The sequence below is a fragment of the Ochotona princeps genome, chromosome 13, assembly GCF_030435755.1.
Source record: "Ochotona princeps isolate mOchPri1 chromosome 13, mOchPri1.hap1, whole genome shotgun sequence".
In the NCBI taxonomy this organism is placed as follows: Eukaryota; Metazoa; Chordata; class Mammalia; order Lagomorpha; family Ochotonidae; genus Ochotona; species Ochotona princeps.
In genome coordinates, this window is record NC_080844.1 from 35,696,658 (window position 1) to 35,715,984 (window position 19,327).

General features: G+C 41.2%; 2 protein-coding genes and 1 non-coding gene across 4 annotated transcripts in view; all 3 read left to right on the forward strand.

The window, feature by feature from the left end:
• Window positions 1–19,327, forward strand: part of SAMD8 (sterile alpha motif domain containing 8) — a 113,475-nt gene that overhangs the window by 79,260 nt on the left and 14,888 nt on the right. For both annotated transcript variants that reach the window (XM_058671196.1, XM_012926469.3), the window contains exon 2: window positions 13,899–14,491. In XM_058671196.1, coding sequence (XP_058527179.1) covers window positions 13,914–14,491 — 578 coding nt within the window. In that variant the 5' untranslated portion in view covers window positions 13,899–13,913. The remainder of the gene's footprint in view (window positions 1–13,898; window positions 14,492–19,327) is intronic.
• Window positions 1,691–2,177, forward strand: LOC131481719 (PIN2/TERF1-interacting telomerase inhibitor 1-like). The gene is given in 2 exon segments (XM_058671848.1): window positions 1,691–1,957; window positions 1,959–2,177. Coding segments are annotated over 2 exon segments (405 nt in total). The 5' UTR covers window positions 1,691–1,771.
• LOC118759470 (U6 spliceosomal RNA) lies at window positions 11,169–11,273 on the forward strand. The gene has a single exon (XR_004996205.2). It is a non-coding gene; the product is annotated as a U6 spliceosomal RNA (small nuclear RNA).

Genomic DNA, 19,327 nt, shown 5'->3' on the forward strand with positions numbered 1-19,327 from the left:
AAGGATGAACTAACTATACCAAGGAACAATATATGCTTCTGTCTTGTTTTAAGGAGATGATAACAAACTGTTCTAGAAATGCTTTTTTATTTTGTACAAATTAATGCTTATTGGTAGATTTGTCTTAACCAACAAATTTAAATGATTGTTTCACATTTCCCATGCTTTGGATTTTCAGTCTGTTTAATTAGTTTAATAGCTATCTGAGCTTACTTTGCCTTTCCTAGACTTGAGCCAGACTGTGCACCTTAGGAGAGAGCTTGAGGCTTTTAACTTTGGGTACTTCACTTTTTCTGGAAGGTAATGACTCATGATGGATCAGAAGGGCCTCGCCTAAAATAGTTAGTCTGGCTTCATCTATAAGAGACACAAACTACATTAAGCTCTGGGCTGGGCTGCGAGTGACTTCTAAGTTGTAGTCTGAACCAGTCTATCACAGGAGTGCTACCTTTGCCACAGTCAGAAAATTGCTATTAGACCATCAACTGGGAATCCTGGAGTTTAGGGATATACCATCTCTGTGCCAAAAAGGAAAAAAAAAAAAAAAAAACAGAGCAAGTAACTTAATTAAAAGAACTTAAATAGGAATTTCTCCAAATTAAATATATAAATGTCCAACAAATGTATAAAAAGATCCTCTACATTACTGATCATTAGGGAAATCAAATCAAAAGCATAGAAGATACCACTTTATACTCATTAAAATGGTTCTTAAACAAAACAAAATCAGAAAATAATTGTTGGTGAGAATGTAAAGAATTTAGAACACTTAGTGTATATTGCTAGTGGAAATATAAGATAAAAATTCAGTTATTATGAAAGTAATAAAGTGACTCTTCAAAAAATTACTATGTAAGTTTGAAAGTCAGCCTCTAGACTTGAACAGAGATTTGTGCACCCATGTTTAGTACGGCATTGTTGACAGTAATGTAAATTCACCTACTGACAGCTGTGAGTGGGTACACCAGTGTGTGTACACACACATGCAACAGAATGTTTTTCAGCCTTACAGAGAAAGGAAATTCTGACACATTGCAGTTTGAATGAGCCTTGAATATGTTATTATGTGAAGTAAACCAGATGGAAGAACTGATTTTTATATAATCCTACTTACATGAATGGGTAAATTCATAGCAACAGAAAGTATATGAGAGGTTACCTGGGACCAGAGGTGTGAACGGGTTGGGATTTATTGCAGAGTTTATGCTGGAGTGATGGGAAAGTGCCGGAGATGGGTTGTGATTGCACAGTGTTTTGATATAATTGATATATAGCTATACACTTAAAATGGCTAGAGTGACACATTATGTGTGTTGTACAGTTTACCACATATGTAAAAGGCCATATCATAGCTGTGTAGCTGGAACTAGGAAGCTAGTACTGCTGTCCTACAATTGCAGTTAGTTTATGATGACTAGAAACTGGAGAATTAGGCCCCCTCAACACAGAAAACCATCATTCTGTACTCATCTTGTGGATGGCCAAAACTTTTCAGGCAAATGGCTCTTTTCACCTTTTGTGTTTCCACATTTTATTCAGGCTTTCTAGTTGACTGAAACTTAATTCACATTTAGAACCCTAGTTGCGAGGGATGCTGGGAGCACTTTTTAACTTGTACTATAAGATGGCTTGTAGTAGGGACGTTCCTAGCACGCGCCGGGGACGGCAACCGGCTGCCCGGCATGAGAGTTTATCCGCTTCTCCCTCGTCCCGGAGCCCGCAGCCCGGCAGTCACCAGGTCCCAAGGCGCGGGGTCCCCCGGCTGTGCAACATGTCGATGCTGGCCGAGCGTCGGCGGAAGCAGAAGTGGGCTCTGGATCCAAGAAATACAGCCTGGAGCAATGATGATTCCAAGTTTGGCCAGAGGATGCTAGAGAAGATGGGGTGGTCTAAAGGAAAGGGTTTGGGGGCTCAGGAACAAGGAGCCACAGAACATATTAAAGTTCAAGTTAAAAATAATCAATCACCTGGGCCTTGGAGCTACGATCAATAATGAGGATAACTGGATTGCTCATCAGGATGATTTTAACCAGCTCCTGGCTCAGCTGAACACTTGTCATGGGCAGGAAACTGCAGACTCCTCTGACAACAAGGAAAAGAAATCTTTCAGCCTCGAGGAAAAGTCCAAGACTTCCAAAAATCGGGTTCATTATATGAAATTCACAAAAGATAACTAAAACCACAGAAAGCAGAACTGCGGAAACAGGGACTACCGAGCCAGCGTTCTGTATTGGAAACGTCCAGGTAGAAATTGGCCAACATCCACCCAGGAAGAGATCCTTGCGTTGTGTTTAGACTTAGGTTTTACTTCCTGCTTTAAAACAGTCACTGTCAAAAAAATATACATGCTCGGGCCCGGCGGCGTGGCCTAGCGGCTGGGGTCCTCGCCTTGAATGCCCCGGGATCCCATATGGGCACCGGTTCTGGTCCCGGCAGCTCCACTTCCCATCCAGCTCCTGCTTGTGGCCTGGGAAAGCAGTCGAGGACGGCCCAAGGCTTTGGGACCCTGCACCCATGTGGGAGACCCGGAAGAGGTTCCTGGTTCCCAGCATCGGATCGGCGCGCACCGGCCCGTTGCGGCTCACTTGGGGAGTGAAACATCAGATGGAAGATCTTCCTGTCTCTCCTTCTCTCTGTATATCCGGCTTTCCAATAATAATAATAAAATCTTAAAAAAATAAAAAAAATAAAAAAAAAAATAAAAAAAAAAAAGATGGCTTGTAGTAGGAGGAAACAACCAGAGTGAGATTGGAGAAGATGCCAAGTTCATCTTGTGTGCCACAGCACTGAGTCACTGGTGATTCATTGATGGTCATGTTCCTTTAAGTCTAGTCACCATTGCCAACAGTAGCCAGAGTGACCTGCAGCTGAGCAGTCATGGAGGTAGGGTGGGGCAAAAACAGTGTCAACAAGGCAGAACAGGGAAAGGACAGTTGGTATCTCCTTGCGGTGATAGACTACCTGTGTTTTTTGTTTGTTCAGTCCTAGAATACACACAGCAGTTGCAGTTTTGATAGGGAGGACTTGAACTGCCCTGGGAGAGATTTGGGTTACCTGATAAGAAGCATTAAGACTCATTAGCCGGGCCCGCCAGTGTGGCCTAGCAGGTAAGTACTAGCCTTGGACACACCGGGATCCCATATGGGCGCCGGTTCTGATCCCAGCAGCTCCACTTCCCATCCAGCTCCCTGCTTGAGGCCTGGGAAAGTAGTCAAGGACGGCCCAAAGCCTTGGGACCCTGCACCCATGTGGGAGACCTGGAGGAAGTTCCTGGCTCCTGGCTTTGGATCAGCGAGGCACCGGCTGTTGCGGTTACCTGGGGAGTGAATCATCAGACAAAAGATCTTCCTCTCTGTCTCTCCTCCTCTCTGTATATCTGACTTTGCAATAAAAATAAATAAATCTTTTTTTAAAAAAAGACTCATTTTCCACACTAAGTGAAGGACTATTAGACTTAGTTATATTTATAATAAACTTTCATTTATCAGGTATGTTGATAAGAATGTCATTAAATATGTTGGGATGTAATTAGTCTGAAACTTTATATGGATTGGAAAGAAGCAAATTCTCTAATAAAGAAACTGCTGGAAAATACATCTGTTTACAGTTTTCAGAACTTTCTAACCAGCATCTACCAAAAAGATAAAGTTTCTTTTGTTCTCCCTTGGACAGGACAGTCAGCTGCTTTTGTTCATTGTCTCCAAGTTGAACTTCAGTTTGACAAATGTGTACTGATTAATTCTACAGAAGTGCATTCTTTTCTCAGTGTCTTGATGATACAGTATGACTTGTTTGTTACTCAACTGATTTCTTAATTGCTTCAGAATATACTTCAAGATTTTATCTCAAATTGGAATTTTTTATATGAACTGATTAACATTTTAGACTAGTACTAAGCTTTGTATGTAGTGCTTTTTAATGTGGATCAGCTTTAGTGATGTAGCTATGTTAGTGTTCAAATGATATCCTGGATGCTTTGACAGAATTCTTCTGCCTTTTTATTTATCTATTTTTTTACTTATTTATGATTCAGTTCCATAGGCTCTGGGATTTCCCTCTGCCCAGATTTCTTCTGCTTTTAGAAATCTAACCTAAGGTCCTGCAATACTATTTTTAATAGTCTCAAAATGGTAAAATGGTGAGCAGTTATCAGCAGTAAGAAGATGAAAAGATCATGGTGTAGTCATACAATAGGATGTCATAAAACTTTAATTTTGAAGACTGTTTCATAACATTTAATAGGACTCATGCAGTAATGTTAATAATACAAGATTATATGCAGTGCTTGGTTAGGCAGCACATATACTAAAATTGGAAAGATAAAGATTATGTATGATATGATTTCTTTAATACAAGGTTTTAAGATAACAAAAAAAGGTTTTGTGTTTATGAGAAATATAGGGAATTACAAGCTGTGGTTCTCCAGGGAGTAATTAAAATTAAAAAAGATATTCTTTGAGGGCTATGTAATGCTGCTATGTATTTCTGTGACTTGTTATAGAAGTACGGTAGTATAAAAGATTTAAACAGTGCAGAAATTTGCAGAGTAAAACCACGAAACTCATTTTTTAGTTCCTTTTATAGATAAAATCCAGGTTATCAATTTGCTTTAGGCTTTACATTAGGTGTATGTTCCATTCTGAGTTACCTTTTATGTGTATGGGAGGTAAGGTATGAATTCATGCATCCATTTGTTTTAGTACCATTTGAAGAAAAGGCAGTTTTTCTCCACTAAATTGCTTTTGCATATTTTTTAGAAAGATGTGTGTGTGTGTATTTATTTCTGGAATCCCTTTTTTTTTCTGTTTCTTTATGCCAGTGCCACTTTGTCTCTCTATTTTTTTCTTTTTTAAGTTTTACTTGTTTGAAGGACAAAGCAACAGGAAGTAAGACAAAGAGAGAAAGATCATCTGTCCTCTGGTTCCCTCCCTAACTGGCCACAACAACTAGCTGATCCAGGCTGACGGGAGTTGGGAACCCTATCCTGGTCTCCATGAGTGAGGAGCCCAAGTACTTGGGCTGTCTTCAGCTGCCTAACCAGGCACATCAGCAGAAAACTAGAATGAAAACTGCCTGCTGTGTGGTAGGAAAACAAGTACTTGGGCTGTGGTCTGCTCCTTTCTAGGTACCTTATCTAATCTGGTTGGGTGGAGTGTTTTCTGTCAATTTGTTGAAGTTAATGACTTCACCTCTGATCTGTTTCCTTACTAGCTTGCTTGCTTGCTTGCTTGCTTTCTTTCTTTCTTTCTTTCTTTCTTTCTTTTTTTTAAAGATTTCTTTTTATTTGAAAGGTAGAGTTACTGAAAGGGAAAGAGAGACAGAGAGGACAGTCTTCCATCTGCAGTTTCTCTCCCCAGCTGGCTGCAATGGCTGGAGATAGACCAGTCAACAGCCTGGAGCCCAGAGCTTTGCTCGTTCTCCCTTGTGGGTGTAGGGACGCAAGCACGTGGGTCCTACTCTGCTGATCTGCTTATTACAGCAATTATTGAGAACTGGCATTGCCTAACAAAAATTTAGGTATTTGTCTTTTTCCCTGCCCTCTGTTGGAGCTTTACTTTGCTCTCATATTAATTTGTATATACTAAGGATTTCTGTGTTTATTGTTTTTGAAATTTTTTTTAAGATTTGTTTGTTTTTATTGCGAAGGCTGATTTACATAGAGAAGAGACAGCAAGATCTTCCATCTGCTGGTTCACTCCCCAAATGGCCACACCGGTCATAGCTGAGCTGATCTGAAGCTGGGAGCCTGCAGCTTCCTCCAGGTCTCCCATGCGAGTCAGGGGTCCCAAGGCTTTGGGCCATCCTGGACTGCTTTCCCAGGTCACAAGCAGGGAGCTGGATGGGAAGTGGAGCAGCAGGGATGTGAACTGGCACCCATATGGGATCTCAGCTGTACAAGGTGAGGAGTTAACCACTAGGCTAGGGTGCCAGGCCCGACGGGGACCTGATTTCCTAAAGCATTAGTGCTGTCTCAGCAGGTCTGCATTGGTTGGAAGGTAGTCAGGAAGCAGAGTGAGAAACTGAACCCCTGTACTATGTGAGCATTTCAACTGCTGGGCTAAAGGCCTCTTCTCATTACTTGTAATTGAGGTATTTAAAGCAGGTAACTTTAATGTGATTGTTGATATGGTTGTTTATCACCTGTGTCTAATCTACTTTTTTCCCCATTTTGCTAGTTTTGTGTCTTTTGAGTTTGTTTTTTCCAGTTTTATCTCCTTTGTTGGCTTACTGTTTACTTTTTATTGGGTTATTTTAGTAGTCATGAATGTTTCAGGCCGTTTCTTAAAGCTTGTTCACTGTTATTGACATGTACATTACGTATGCTATAAATCCAACATTGTTTTGACAGTATTTTTGTTTAAATGATAAAGTTTTTTTCCAGGAGATGTAAACAATAAAACCATTATGTGTTTACTCATGTAGTCACTGTTCCCCAATGTTTGTCCTATGTGCAGATTAAGATTTTCAAATGGCAACACTTTTGTTCTGCCTGTAAGACCTTCCTTTCTTGGTAAGATATTTTTATCTGAAAGAGTTACAGGAAAAGAGGGAGAGAGAGAAATATATATCTTCCGTCCACTGGTTCACTCCCTGTTTGGCTGCAACAGGCAGGGTTGGGCCAAGCCAAAGCCAGGAGCCAGGAATCCCTTCCTGGTCTCTCGCGTGGGTGCAGGGACCCAAGTACCTGGCTCATCATCATTGCGTTCCCCAGTGCATTAACAGGAAGCTAGATCAGAAATAGAGTAATCAGAAATCTAATCAGAACTCCACTCTGGGATGCCAAATAGACCCCTCCATTAACTTTCTGAGACCTCATATGCATTTCCCAACAGAAAAAATGAAGGAGAGTGCAAAAAATTTTGAAGTAACAATTATCAAAACTTTTCGAAATTTGACAGACTGTAAATATACATATCTAAGAAGTATAATAAGCTCCAAATAAAAGAAACAATTGAAAATATAGCCAGTCAAAGTACATAATCAAACTGTTCAAAATCAGTAACACTGAGAAAAATCTTAAAAGCAAAGAAGACAATAGACACATTGTATATAAAGAGAGAATGAGAGCAGGTTCCCCACTGGGAGCAATGCAGATTATGAAGTAATGGTATATTAAATACTGAATGAGAGGAAAAAGATTAACCTGTTATTCTGTATCCAGTGAAATACCTTTCAAAAACATGTGTGGAATTCCTTTTTATATGTAATGGCACCTCTAGCATCTGCTCTGGTCGCAGTTGTGACAACTCACAATGCCCAAACACCCTGATAGAGCAGGGGGGGTTGCCTTTACTTGAGAACCACTGGTGTTTGGGGGTTAGTTTTGCCTCATTACTACAGTGACATGTTTCTGTAAATTCTGCCTTCAAAAGCCCATGAATCATGAAATTTTCATTCTGGCTGTTTGCTATAGGCGTTTTTTTCTTGACCTCATGTGAGAACTGGACTTAGCTTTTCAGTTCTGTGGTGTACATAGCCAGGAGGACATTTGATGGGATTTGTGTTTAATTTTTTTAAGCACCTGCAAAACAGTTTTCTAGCATGACTGTGTGATTTAACATTTCCCCTGCATTGTATGAGACGTGCAGTTTCTGCATTCTTGACAGCATTCCATAGTGTCAGTGTTGAGCTGAGCAGTCTTTCTGGAGTTTTCTGTGTCTTTTTGGCTTCTGCACTCTTCTGCCCCACAAACAGCTAGTCACCTTGATTTCTAGGCTTTGTTCAGCTCCTGTCCTCCGTTCAGTCACCCCGCATGACCTGGGCCTCCCATTCCGCACTTCTCGTTGTTTGGAAATTTTCAATGGCAGTCAACTGGGGTGATAAGGCTTACCTTGTTTTCTGTCTTTGGGATTTATCACATGTCTCCCGTCTTGAAAATTTTTTCTTAGTATTTTGTTTGGTTGTTTGAGGACATGATGTGAATCTGTTCCTTGTTTGTCTTTTTATAGAAGAAAAAAAATCCCTTAACCATTTATTTGTATCTGTTATTTATTTAAAGCTGAAAGCATTCTTAACCATTTAGTAACTCAATTTCTTCATTGTATCAACTGGTATGAAATCTGTATCTGTCATATTCTTGTTCAAAACCTCCTGGTCCCTGTAATCCTCTGATGTAACATAAATATTAAATGGGTCCTAAAGCTTTTCATCATCTTTTAATGTACTGTAATGCAGGCTTCCTCAGTGTTACGTGATTCCATGTAGGCCTCCAAGTATTACATGGCAGCATACAATTAAAGGACGTGCACTGACCTGATGAACAGCACGGTGAAGTGCGTCATGCTTTAGGGGCATTCCCACAGCAGGCTCAAAGGCTCCTAGGAGACTTCCATGGGTAATAATTCATATTTTATAGCAGTTGAAACATCAGCATCAAAGCCTGCTTTCCTGATGTGGTCATAAAAAACTGGTGAGTGAAGACGAGTGGGGGACATAAAGAAAGAAGGAAGAATTATTCAGGCAGAGTGTGAGATGAAATTATTCTGAAGAATAATGCTATCAGGATGGGAGTGACTTGGAATCCTTTAGTGGTAAGCTATCATGGGAAAGGTAGTAGAATTGAAGCAGTGTTTTGTATGAGAGGTAATTCTTTCTCATTTTGCTATGTTTCTGTTACAGAGCATATAGCATATGCTTGTTGGACGGCTAAAGTAATTTAGTCAGTGTATGTATGTGGTAGATAAAACCATCTCTGTATTTGAACTCAAATAGTAAAATTATGTTTAACGAATTAAAATAAGTTAACAGTAAATGTATGAAGTAAGCATATAATGCATCATTTTATAAATCCTACTTTTTAAAGATGGTAAATCTGAATTCCTTGATCTTTGTGATGATGCTGATATTACTACTGTAGTAAAAGGAGTTAAGAAATTCTTGTAATTGCAAGTATATAAGAACTAAACGACTTTTTTAAAAAGACTTTCAGATGAATGTGGCATTAATTTTGTAAGACTAGAAATTTTGCAATGTTAATTTTCTTAGACTGGTTTGATTATTTTAAAAGCACTGTATGGAAACAAAGTATGATTCCAGTTTTGCAAAAACTTGGTTGCTTGTTAGGCAATTAATAAGTGAGTACTTAATGTTTGACTGACATTCAGTGACATTTGCCTGTGGATGAATTTCGTCATGTGTTTCTGAATGCTTTTGACAACACAGGGTGCTCATGAATTTGACGTGTCTGCCATTGCTAGGTAACTACGTCTTCATGACCAGAGTTCATGTGCATATGGGAAGAAAGCAGGGCAGTGTCGGCTCTTCACTTTCCTCATGTAAGGAAGCATAGGAGGCTTTTACATAGCCAAAAACAGCTTGTCAGCAAAGGCAGTGAAACCCAAATCGAGAGTCATTAAATCTTGGAGAGAAAGAGGATGCTATCGACAGGTTACTCATTTGTAATTTTTTTTTAACATTTTGCAAAACAAATCTATTTATTCATTATTTTATTTGGGGGTGTGGGGTAGAGAGACATAAAGAAATCTCTGGGTTTGCTACCCAAACAACTGCAGTAGCCAGGGCTGGGCCATACTGATGCCAAGAGCCCAGAGCTCATGCAAATGAATAGTTAAACCTGTCACCTGCTGCCTGTAAGGGTCTGCTGGACCTGCAGGAATCTGGGCTAGAGGCACAGTAGCAGGCACTTGAACCAGTCACTGTTATGGAATAGGCATCACAAACAGCAACTGAACTGCTCTGCAAACACCTGCCCTGGTCTTATGTTTTTTTTTTTTAATCAATCATTATTATTCATTTACAAAACAAAAATTGGGAGATAATGCTTTAGTGAATTCCTGTATTCCCATTTCCTCTCTCATTTCGCATTAATATATTTGTCCCCAGCAATGAGCAGTACCAGCCCTGCCTTTTTTTTTTTTAAGATTTATTTATTTTTCATCGGATAGTCAAATTTACAGAGAGGAGGGGGAGAGACAGATCCTCTGTCCGTTGGTTCACTCCCCAAGTAGCTGCAACAGCCAGAGCTGAGCTGATCCAAAGCCAGGAGCCAGGAGCCTCCTTCAGATCGCTCACACAGGTGGGAAGGGAAGTGGAGCTGCCAGGACATGAACTGACACCCATATGGGTTCCTAGCACATGCAAGGCAAGGACTGTAGTCACTAAGCTACCACGCTGGGCCTGGCCTCTCTCCCCTTTTTATAATCCAATATGTTGGGCCCGGCGGCGTGGTCTAGCAGCTAAAGTCCTCGCCTTGAAAGCCCCGGGATCCCATATGGGCGCCGGTTCTAATCCCGGCAGCTCCACTTCCCATCCAGCTCCCTGCTTGTGGCCTGGGAAAGCAGTTGAGGACGGCCCAATGCATTGGGACACTGCACCCGCGTGGGAGACCCGGAAGAGGTTCCAGGTTCCCGGCATCGGATCGGCGCGCATCGGCCCGTTGCAGCTCACTTGGGGAGTGAAACATCGGATGGAAGATCTTCCTCTCTGTCTCTCCTCCTCTCTGTATATCTGGCTATAATAAAATGAATAAATCTTTAAAAAAAAAAAAAATCCAATATGTTATCCTTGTCATTCCTCCCTGCTTCTAGTAATCAGCCTTCTGTGTTCAGGTTGAGATTTGTGTGTTTCTGCGATTTTAGTTTCCCCAGATTAGGGAAAATGTGGTGTTTGTCTTTATGGGTTTGGCTTGTTTCACTCAACATATCTTCCAGTTCCAACCATTTTGGTGCAAATGGTAGGATTTCATTCTTTCTGTAGCTAAATATCAGTCTGCTTTGTAAGTAGACTGCATTTTCTTAGTCTGTGGATGGGCATCTTGGTTGATTCATCTTTGTTGTGAACAGTGCTGCGGTAAACGTTGGTGGAACAGGTGTATCTTTGATGTGGTGAGTTCAAGTCTTTTGGGTGTTTGCCTAACAGTGTGATTATTAGGTCAAATGGCAGGTCTATTCCTAGTTTTTCAAAAACTTTCCATCTGTTTTCCCGCAGTAGTTGCTCTAATTCACTTCCAACAACAGTATTTAGGAATTTCACTTCCTCACCATTGTTTGCTGTTGTCTGTCTTTTGTATAATAGTCATCCTTACAGAGGAAAGGTGATACCATTGTGGGCTTGATTTTACATTTTGTTGTTGGCTAGTGATATTTTTTCATGCTTGTTGGCCACCTGTTTTTGCTTTTAAAGCAAAAATTTTAAAAATAAAATTTATTGCTTGCTTAGGCAACACATCTACTAAAACTGGAACGATGTAGAGAAGATTAGCATGGCCTCAGTGCAAGGGTCACATGCAAGTTTGTGAAGCGTTTCATATTTGTTTAATGATAAAAGAAAATTTAACATAGATGAAAGTGTAACTTAAGAGTATATAACTTATGGGCCCGGCGGCGTGGCCTGGTGGCTAAGGTCCTCGCCTTGAAAGCCCCGGGATCCCATATGGGCGCCGGTTCTGATCCCGGCAGCTCCACTTCCCATCCAGCTCCCTGCTTGTGGCCTGGGAAGGCAGTTGAGGACGGCCCGATGCATTGGGACCCTGCACCCGTGTAGGAGACCCGGGAGAGGTTCCAGGTTCCCGGGTTCGGATCGGTGCGCATTGGCCCATTGAGGCTCACTTGGGGAGTGAATCATCGGACGGAGGATCTTCCTCTCTGTCTCTCCTCCTCTGTGTATATCTGGCTGTAATAAGATAAATAAATCTTTAAAAAAAAAAAGAGTATATAACTTAATAAATGTTTACCAAAGGTATACATCTGTTTAAGTATCCAGATTAAGAGACAGTATGCTTGCTCACTCCTGCTCTTTCTGTCCTGTCCCTCTGAAATACATACACTTATAAATGGGAAGGGGCAGTGTTTGACCTGGTGGTCAAGTCCTGTGCTGGAGTGCCTGGGTTTGACACCTGACTCTGACTTTTGATTCCATCGCTCTGCTAAAGCAGTCTTTGATGGGCAGCAGCAATGATGTAAGCAGTTGGATGGCTGCCATCCCTCTGGGAGACCTGGATTGAGTGCCAGGCCTCAGCTGTCTGCTTTGCTGCCTGCTTTCCCTGACACAGCCCACCCTGCCCATTCCATACGGGTATGAGTTTGACCCAGCAGTTGGGGAATTCTACCTGTGTCTGTTTCCCTGTCTTTCAAATAAATAAGTAAGCAAGTTTTTGAAAAGAAACAGAACATTTATCTTGATACAGCCCGGTATCCTTTTCTCATGCCGGGTAGTAAGCACATGGGTTGTTTTGGTTGGGGTTGGGGGCAAGTATCGTCCCTTCTTAAAATGCTTAAAAAATGTGTCTACCATTAAAAAAAAACTGAGGAGGAAATAAACAATTTAGAGATCTGCAAAATTTCAGAAAACCTCCAGGCTTTAGTAACTAAGAGAGTTCTTTGAAAGAACAGTCTTTCTTCCTGTATGTAGGCCATTGTCTCTCATGTATCTGATGTGCTATAGAAACTTTATGGAGGCTCAAGTAGCCATAATAGAAGGTGTTATAAACAGTTGTGTAGAATCAAAGCTGTGGAAAAGACTAGTACTTGGGCCCGCTGTGGTGGCCTGACGGCTGGAGTCCTCACCTTGGGCGTGCCGGGATCCCATGTGGATGCTGTTTCTAATCCCAGTGATTCCACTTCCCATCTAGCTCCCTGCTTGTGGCCTGGGAGGGCAGTTGAGGACGGCCCAAAGCCTTGGGACCCTGCACCTGTGTGGGGGACCTGTGTGGGGGACCTGGAGGAGGTTCCTGGCTCCTGGCTCCTGAAGTGAATCATCAGACAGAAGATCTTCCTCTCTGTCTCTCCTCCTCTCTGTGTATCTGCTTTTCCAATAAAAATAAATAAATCTTAAAAATAAAAAAGAAAATGACTAGTACTTTTAAAACATGATAGATATGTGATTAGCTTTTCAAAACTAAAATATAATTTGGGTTACCAAATTTATGAATACCTTGAAGTGATAAATTTATTTTTAAATTTGTACTACTAAAATCCTACTGATAGTTTAGGAATAAATAGCCTTATTCAGTTCAGTAAGGAGTTAGTAAACATATATGAAGAATTGAGCTGTTATTAAGATTCAGATTCATGTGTAATTTAGAAGCTTTGTTATGTGTTAAGTCATCTGCATGTGTAATAGATAGAAATATACTTAATCTGAAGAGTTTTATGAAATAGTTACCTGTTTGCTTTTCTGTTCTGTTTGCTTGTTTGTTTGTTTTTTAATCCCAAGTGAGGAAATACTTTTTCCATGGATGTGAAGATTTCAGAAATTTATTGGGGCTTCTTTTTTTGCATCTAAAAAATCATCTTATAGATCGAGTTTTATGAAAAGAATTAAACTGAGATTTTTTTAAGATTTATTTTTATTGGACAGTCAGATATACAGAGAAGAAGAAAGAGAGGAAGATCTTCTGTCTTTTGATTCACTCCCTAAGCGGCCGCAACTGGCTAGTGCTGCGCCGATCCAAAGCCAGGAGCCTCTTCCAGGTCTCCCACAAGGTGCAGGGTCCCAAGGCTTTGGACTGTCCTCCGCTGCTTTCCCAGGCCACAAGCAGGGAGCTGATTAGCAAGGGGGGGCTGCTGAAATTAGAACCAGTGCCCGTATGGGATCCCGGTGCGTTCAAGGTGAAGACTTTAGCTGCTAGGCTACCACACCAGGCCCCTAAGATGGGATTTTTCTCAGTTCTCAACAGTGGTCTAATTAATTATGGTGGGCATGCTGTGGAAAAGCCATTTGTAAGATATTTTTCTGTGAAAGTGTTCCCTATTACAATGTTAATCTATGAAAACTGGTCATTGTTGGACAATTTTTATGTATTTTACTATGGAAGCAGTCAGGCAATGTAAGTAGATTTCTGCTTTCATCTTCCGTCATGTTTTTGCATATTTTGTCCTTGAAGAAATTGTGAGGACACGTTCAAGTTTTTATTTTGTTTTTCTGTTTTCCCTTGACAGGAAGTACAGGACAAAATGGCAGGGCCCAGTCAACTCTGCATTCGCCGCTGGACGACCAAGCACGTGGCTGTGTGGCTGAAGGATGAAGGCTTTTTTGAGTATGTGGACATTTTATGCAACAAACACCGACTTGATGGAATCACGTTGCTAACACTGACTGAGTATGATCTCCGGTCTCCCCCTCTGGAAATCAAAGTCTTGGGGGACATTAAAAGGCTAATGCTGTCAGTCCGAAAGTTGCAGAAAATACATATTGATGTTTTAGAAGAGATGGGCTACAGCAGTGACAGTCCCATGGGTTCCATGACTCCTTTGCTCAGCACTCTTCAGAGTACGGAATGGCTCTGCAATGGAGAGCCTTCCCACGACTGTGATGGACTCATGACTGACTTGAATTCTGATCAGTACCAGTACATGAATGGGAAAAACAAGCATTCTGTTCGAAGATTAGACCCCGAGTACTGGAAGACCATCCTGAGTTGTATATATGTTTTTATTGTATTTGGGTTTACATCTTTCATCATGGTCATAGTCCATGAACGAGTGCCTGACATGCAGACCTATCCACCACTGCCCGATATATTCCTAGACAGGTAAGTTTTGATTCTGGTTGCTAAGCCTATGGAAGGTTGCTTCAACAATGATGGTGTTTTTGATAGTTACATTGTTTGCTGTTGTGGTAGGTTATACTTCCCGTTGAACTTGATCTGGTAGAAAGGTATACTTTGATTTCAACTTTTTGACTTAAAGTAAATTTGACATTAAGCCTAGGTGAGTTAAAAAGACCACTGCTTAATTTTTTTTTTCTATAGCTATAGCTCCTTGGAAACTTCAGATTTAAAAAATAGGTTGTGGAATGACATTTAATAAATGGAGGTCGGTAGTTGCCTTTTTGTTTTTGTTTTTTTTTTTTCTGAAGATTAGCAGAGTTTTACTTTTTTTAAAATATGGGTTTTCTCTTATATTACTAAATGAACTGAAGTTACCGCAAGTACTATATAAGTGGATTCAATAGTATTTTTCTATTTTAGATATTGATTTTGTAAAGAAAATACAAGGGTACCTTTTAAAGGTTCTTGAAAAAATGAATATAAAATTTATTTGGGTACAAAATTTTTTGAAGTCGTATTTCATGATATGCATTTTTTTTTTTATTGGAAAGGCAGATTTACAGAGAGAAGTAGAGACAGACAGAAAGATCTTCCATCTACTGGTTCATTCCCAAAGTGGCTACATGGGCTGGAACTGAGCTGATCCGAAGCCAGGATCCTGTAGCTGCTTCTGGGTCTTCCATAAGAGTGCAGGGTCCCAAGGCTTTGAGCCATGCTCTGCTGCTTTCCCAGGCCACAAGCAGGGAGCTGGATGGGAAACGGAGCAGCTGGGATACAAACTGGCATCCATAATGTATCCTGGCACATGCAAGGCAAGGATTTAGCCACTAGGCTACCATGCTGGGCCCCATGATACACATTTTTCATTAACATTTTGAAGTTCCCTCATATGCATGGATTCCATTTATTTTTCAACAAAATAAACCTAAGATTCTGTTTCTGCAAGTTTTTAAAAACTACCTTCATATAGTACATGTACAATACATGAAATATAGGAATAAATTAATAATAGATACTGTTTAAAGACATTTTAGAGGTCAGTATTCTAGCACAATGGGTTAAGCAACTGCCTGAGACATTCTCACATTGGAGTGCTGGTTCGAGTACTGACAGCCGTGCTCCTGATCTGGCCTCCTGCTGATGTGCCTAGAAAGGCGATGGAAGATGGCCCATGTATCTGGACGCCCATTGCCCATATGTGAGACCTGAGTGCAGCTCTAGGCTCCTGCCTTCAGTCTAACCTAACTCTGACTATTGTGGCCATTTGGGATGTGAGCCAGCAGGTAGACTGGGGGCTTGCTCTCAGCTCTCACACTCTTTGTCACTCTGCCTGTCAAATAAATAAAATAAGTATTTTACAAGTAATTTTGTGTTTGTGCTTTTTGTTTTTAAAGTTTTAGTGCTTTTTCAACTTAAAAAATTGTTTTCATTTTATTTGAAAGGCAGAGAGAGAAGTGGAGAGAAATCTCTCTTGTCGTTACTCCTCACCCCTGCTACCCCTAGTCCCTGCAACAATCAGGGATGGGCCAGACAAAGTTAGGAGCCTTGTACTCTGTCAGTTCTCCCTGATAGGTGTTAGGAACTCAAGTACCTGAGCCATCAGCTGCTGCATCCCAGGGTGCAAAGCCGGAAGTTGCATTGAAAAGAAAGGAACCAGGACTCAAACCAGGCATCCCAATACAGAATGCAGGTGTCCCAAAGAACAACTAAGCCACCAGGCCATATTTTTGCCTCATCTGGTTTGTTTTTACAAAACATTATGTGGGCCTGGGCCAGTAGCCTAGCAGCTAAAGTCCTCTCCTTGAACACACCAGGACCTCATATGGGCGCCAATTCTTTTGCTGGCAGCCCCACTTCCCATCCAGCTCCCTGCTTGTGGCCTGGGAAAGCAGCAGAGGACAGTCCAAACCTTGGGACCCTGAACCCACGTGGGAGACCCAGAAGAAGTTCCTGGCTCCTGGCTTAGGATCAGTTCAGGTCTGGCGATTGTGGCCACTTGTGGAGTGAATCATTGGACAGAAGATCTTCCTCTCTGTTTCTCCTCCTCTCTATATATCGGACTTTCAATAAAAATAAATGAATCTTTTAAAAAAAATTTTTGCTTTGTTGAAAGATTCATATACTCTATATATTTTATTATTTTTTCTTAAAGATTTATTTATTTTTATTACAAAGTCAGATATACAGAGAGAGGAGAGACAGAGAAGAAGATCCTCCGTCCGATGATTCACTCCCGAAGTGAGCTGCAACGGGCCGGTATGCGCCAATCCGATGCTGGGAACCAGGAACCTCTTCCGGGTCTCCCACAGGGGTGCAGGGTCCCAAAGCTTTGGGCCATCATCGACTGTTTTCCCAGGCCACAAGCAGGGATCTGGATGGGAAGTGGAGCTGCCGGGACCAGAACTGGTGCCCATATGGGATCCCGGGGCGCATTCAAGGCAAGGACTTTAGCCGCTAGGCCACGCCGCCAGGCCCACTCTATATATTTTAAAACAAAATCATTTGGGCCCACCACAATGGCCAAATCGTTATCTTGCAAACGCCAGGATCCGAAATAGGTGCCCATTCTTGTCCTAGATGCTCTACTTCCTGTCCAGCTCCCTGCTTGCGGCCTGGGAAAACAGTAGAGGATGTCCCTAAACCTTGGGACCCTGTACCTGCCTGTTCACCCGGAAGAGCTCCTGGCTCCTGGTTTCAGATCAGCTCAATTCTGTCTGGCCATTGCAGCCGTCTGAGGAGTGAACCAGCAGATGAAAAATCTTTCTGTCTCTGCTTCTATTAATAAATCTGATCTTTCCAACAAAAATAAACAAATCTTTAAAAATTTAAGAATCAGTTTAAAATATCTGCATTAAAATGACAGTATAATAGATAAATCAGATTTTTGTTCTCTGTCAAACCCCCCAATTAAATATATAATAAAGATTTTTGTTTTTCTTTTGAAGTTGAAAGCCCATAGGATACAGTAAATGAAGTGACGAAATAGTAATACATTTTTGTGAGTTTGAAGGCATTTATGAGTGGTAACTGGCAAATCTAAAAGAATAAATCTAGTTCTAAAATATCAGTGGGCAAAGTTGAGAACCAATCCAGTGATTATGCAGATTTGTCAAAAGGTCGGATACTGTAGGGGAATGGAGAATTGATTGAAAGCTGTTTCAGAAGTGGTTAGATTCCTTTATCTCTGCTATGCAATACATTAGTCCCAGCTGTAAAACTAAGCCCCTAAAGAAGTAAGGAAGAAAACATGTGGTTAGCTAAGGAAAGCATGCTCGATGCAGAGGAAAGAGCTAGATGGAGCATTCTGAAGTGGGAGTGTGCCTAGTATGTATCAGGGCAGGGAGAGCTGGGGAAGAGCTGCCCTTAAAGCCAGGAAGGAGAGAGCAATTCAGAGGTACAGGGACTTGGAGACCATTGTGAGGATAGCTTTCAAATGCTGGAAAAAAAAAAAAAAAAAAAAAAAAAAAAAACAAGAAAATGCATAAAAGGTCATTGTATTATTATTATTGTGTTAAGAATAGCATTGGAGGGCCCGGCAGCATGGCCTAGCAGCTAAAGTCCTTGCCTTGAACGCCCCAGGATCCCATATGGGTGCCAGTTCTAATCCCAGCAGCTCCACTTCCCATCCAGCTCCCTGCTTGTGGCCTGGGAAAGCAGTCGATGATGGCCCAAAGCTTTGGGATCCTGCACCCGTGTGGGAGACCCAGAAGAGGTTCCTGGTTCCCGACTTCAGATTGGCGCAGCACCGGCCATTGTGCTCACTTGGGGAGTGAATCATCGGATGGAAGATCATCCTCTCTGTCTCTCCTCCTCTCTGTATATCTGACTTTGTAATAAAATAAATAAATCTTTAAGAAAAAAAAGAATAGCATTGGAAAACACGGGAGTAAAGTGGAGGTGGGAAGGGTAGTTGTAGAGAACCAGGGGTCGTTACAAAAGTACTGGATCTTCTATATAAAAAAGGTGATCCATTGCACTAGGATAATAGTGGTAGGAACAGTTTGAATCAAATTCTCTGTATGCTTCCTAACTAACAAGATTTTGTGGTTAAGTTTAATGTGAGTGGGAGAGAAGTTAGATTACTTCAATAATTTTTACCTGGTGTGGAAGGGTGAAGTTTGTAGTTACAGAGATGGCAACACTGGAATACAGAGGGGATTAATAATTGGGTTTTGAACATGACGAGGTTGAGATTTTCTTAATACATTTAAATCAGATCTCAACTAAGAGATGAAAATACGAACTGGAATTCAGAGAGATTAGGCTGAGATTAGGCTAAGATTAGGGAGTTGGCAACATAGGTAAAGCTATGATGCCGGGATGTAAATCCAGAAGGGAAGAAGATAGAAGACCCCAAAACATGCCAATATTTAGAGGTCATAGAAATAAAGCCAACCCAGTAAAGACTGAGAAGGTCCCTGCAATGACTGTGGCATGGCTGTGTTTGGTGAGGGGGTGCAGGGGAGATGACTGTTTTGGCAGCAGAGCAAAAAATGTATTCAGCAAGACAGGGATGGTATGTGTCATGCGCTACTGAGAAGTCAAGTAAGAGGAGGATAATTGACCGTCGGATTTAGTGGTTATGTTTATGATTAGTGACTGTAACAAGAGTTTAAAAGGGTCAAAGAGAGATTGAGATTGTGAGACACTGAATTTACTTAAAGATGTACCTCCACAAATACGCAAAATTGTGTTAAAAGATTATTTTTGTTGTGACATCTGCGGTAATATAATATTAGAAATACTCTAATCAGTATCTAATCCTTCTTATCAATAGGAAACTGGTTGAATATACTGTCATATTGCAATACACCAGAG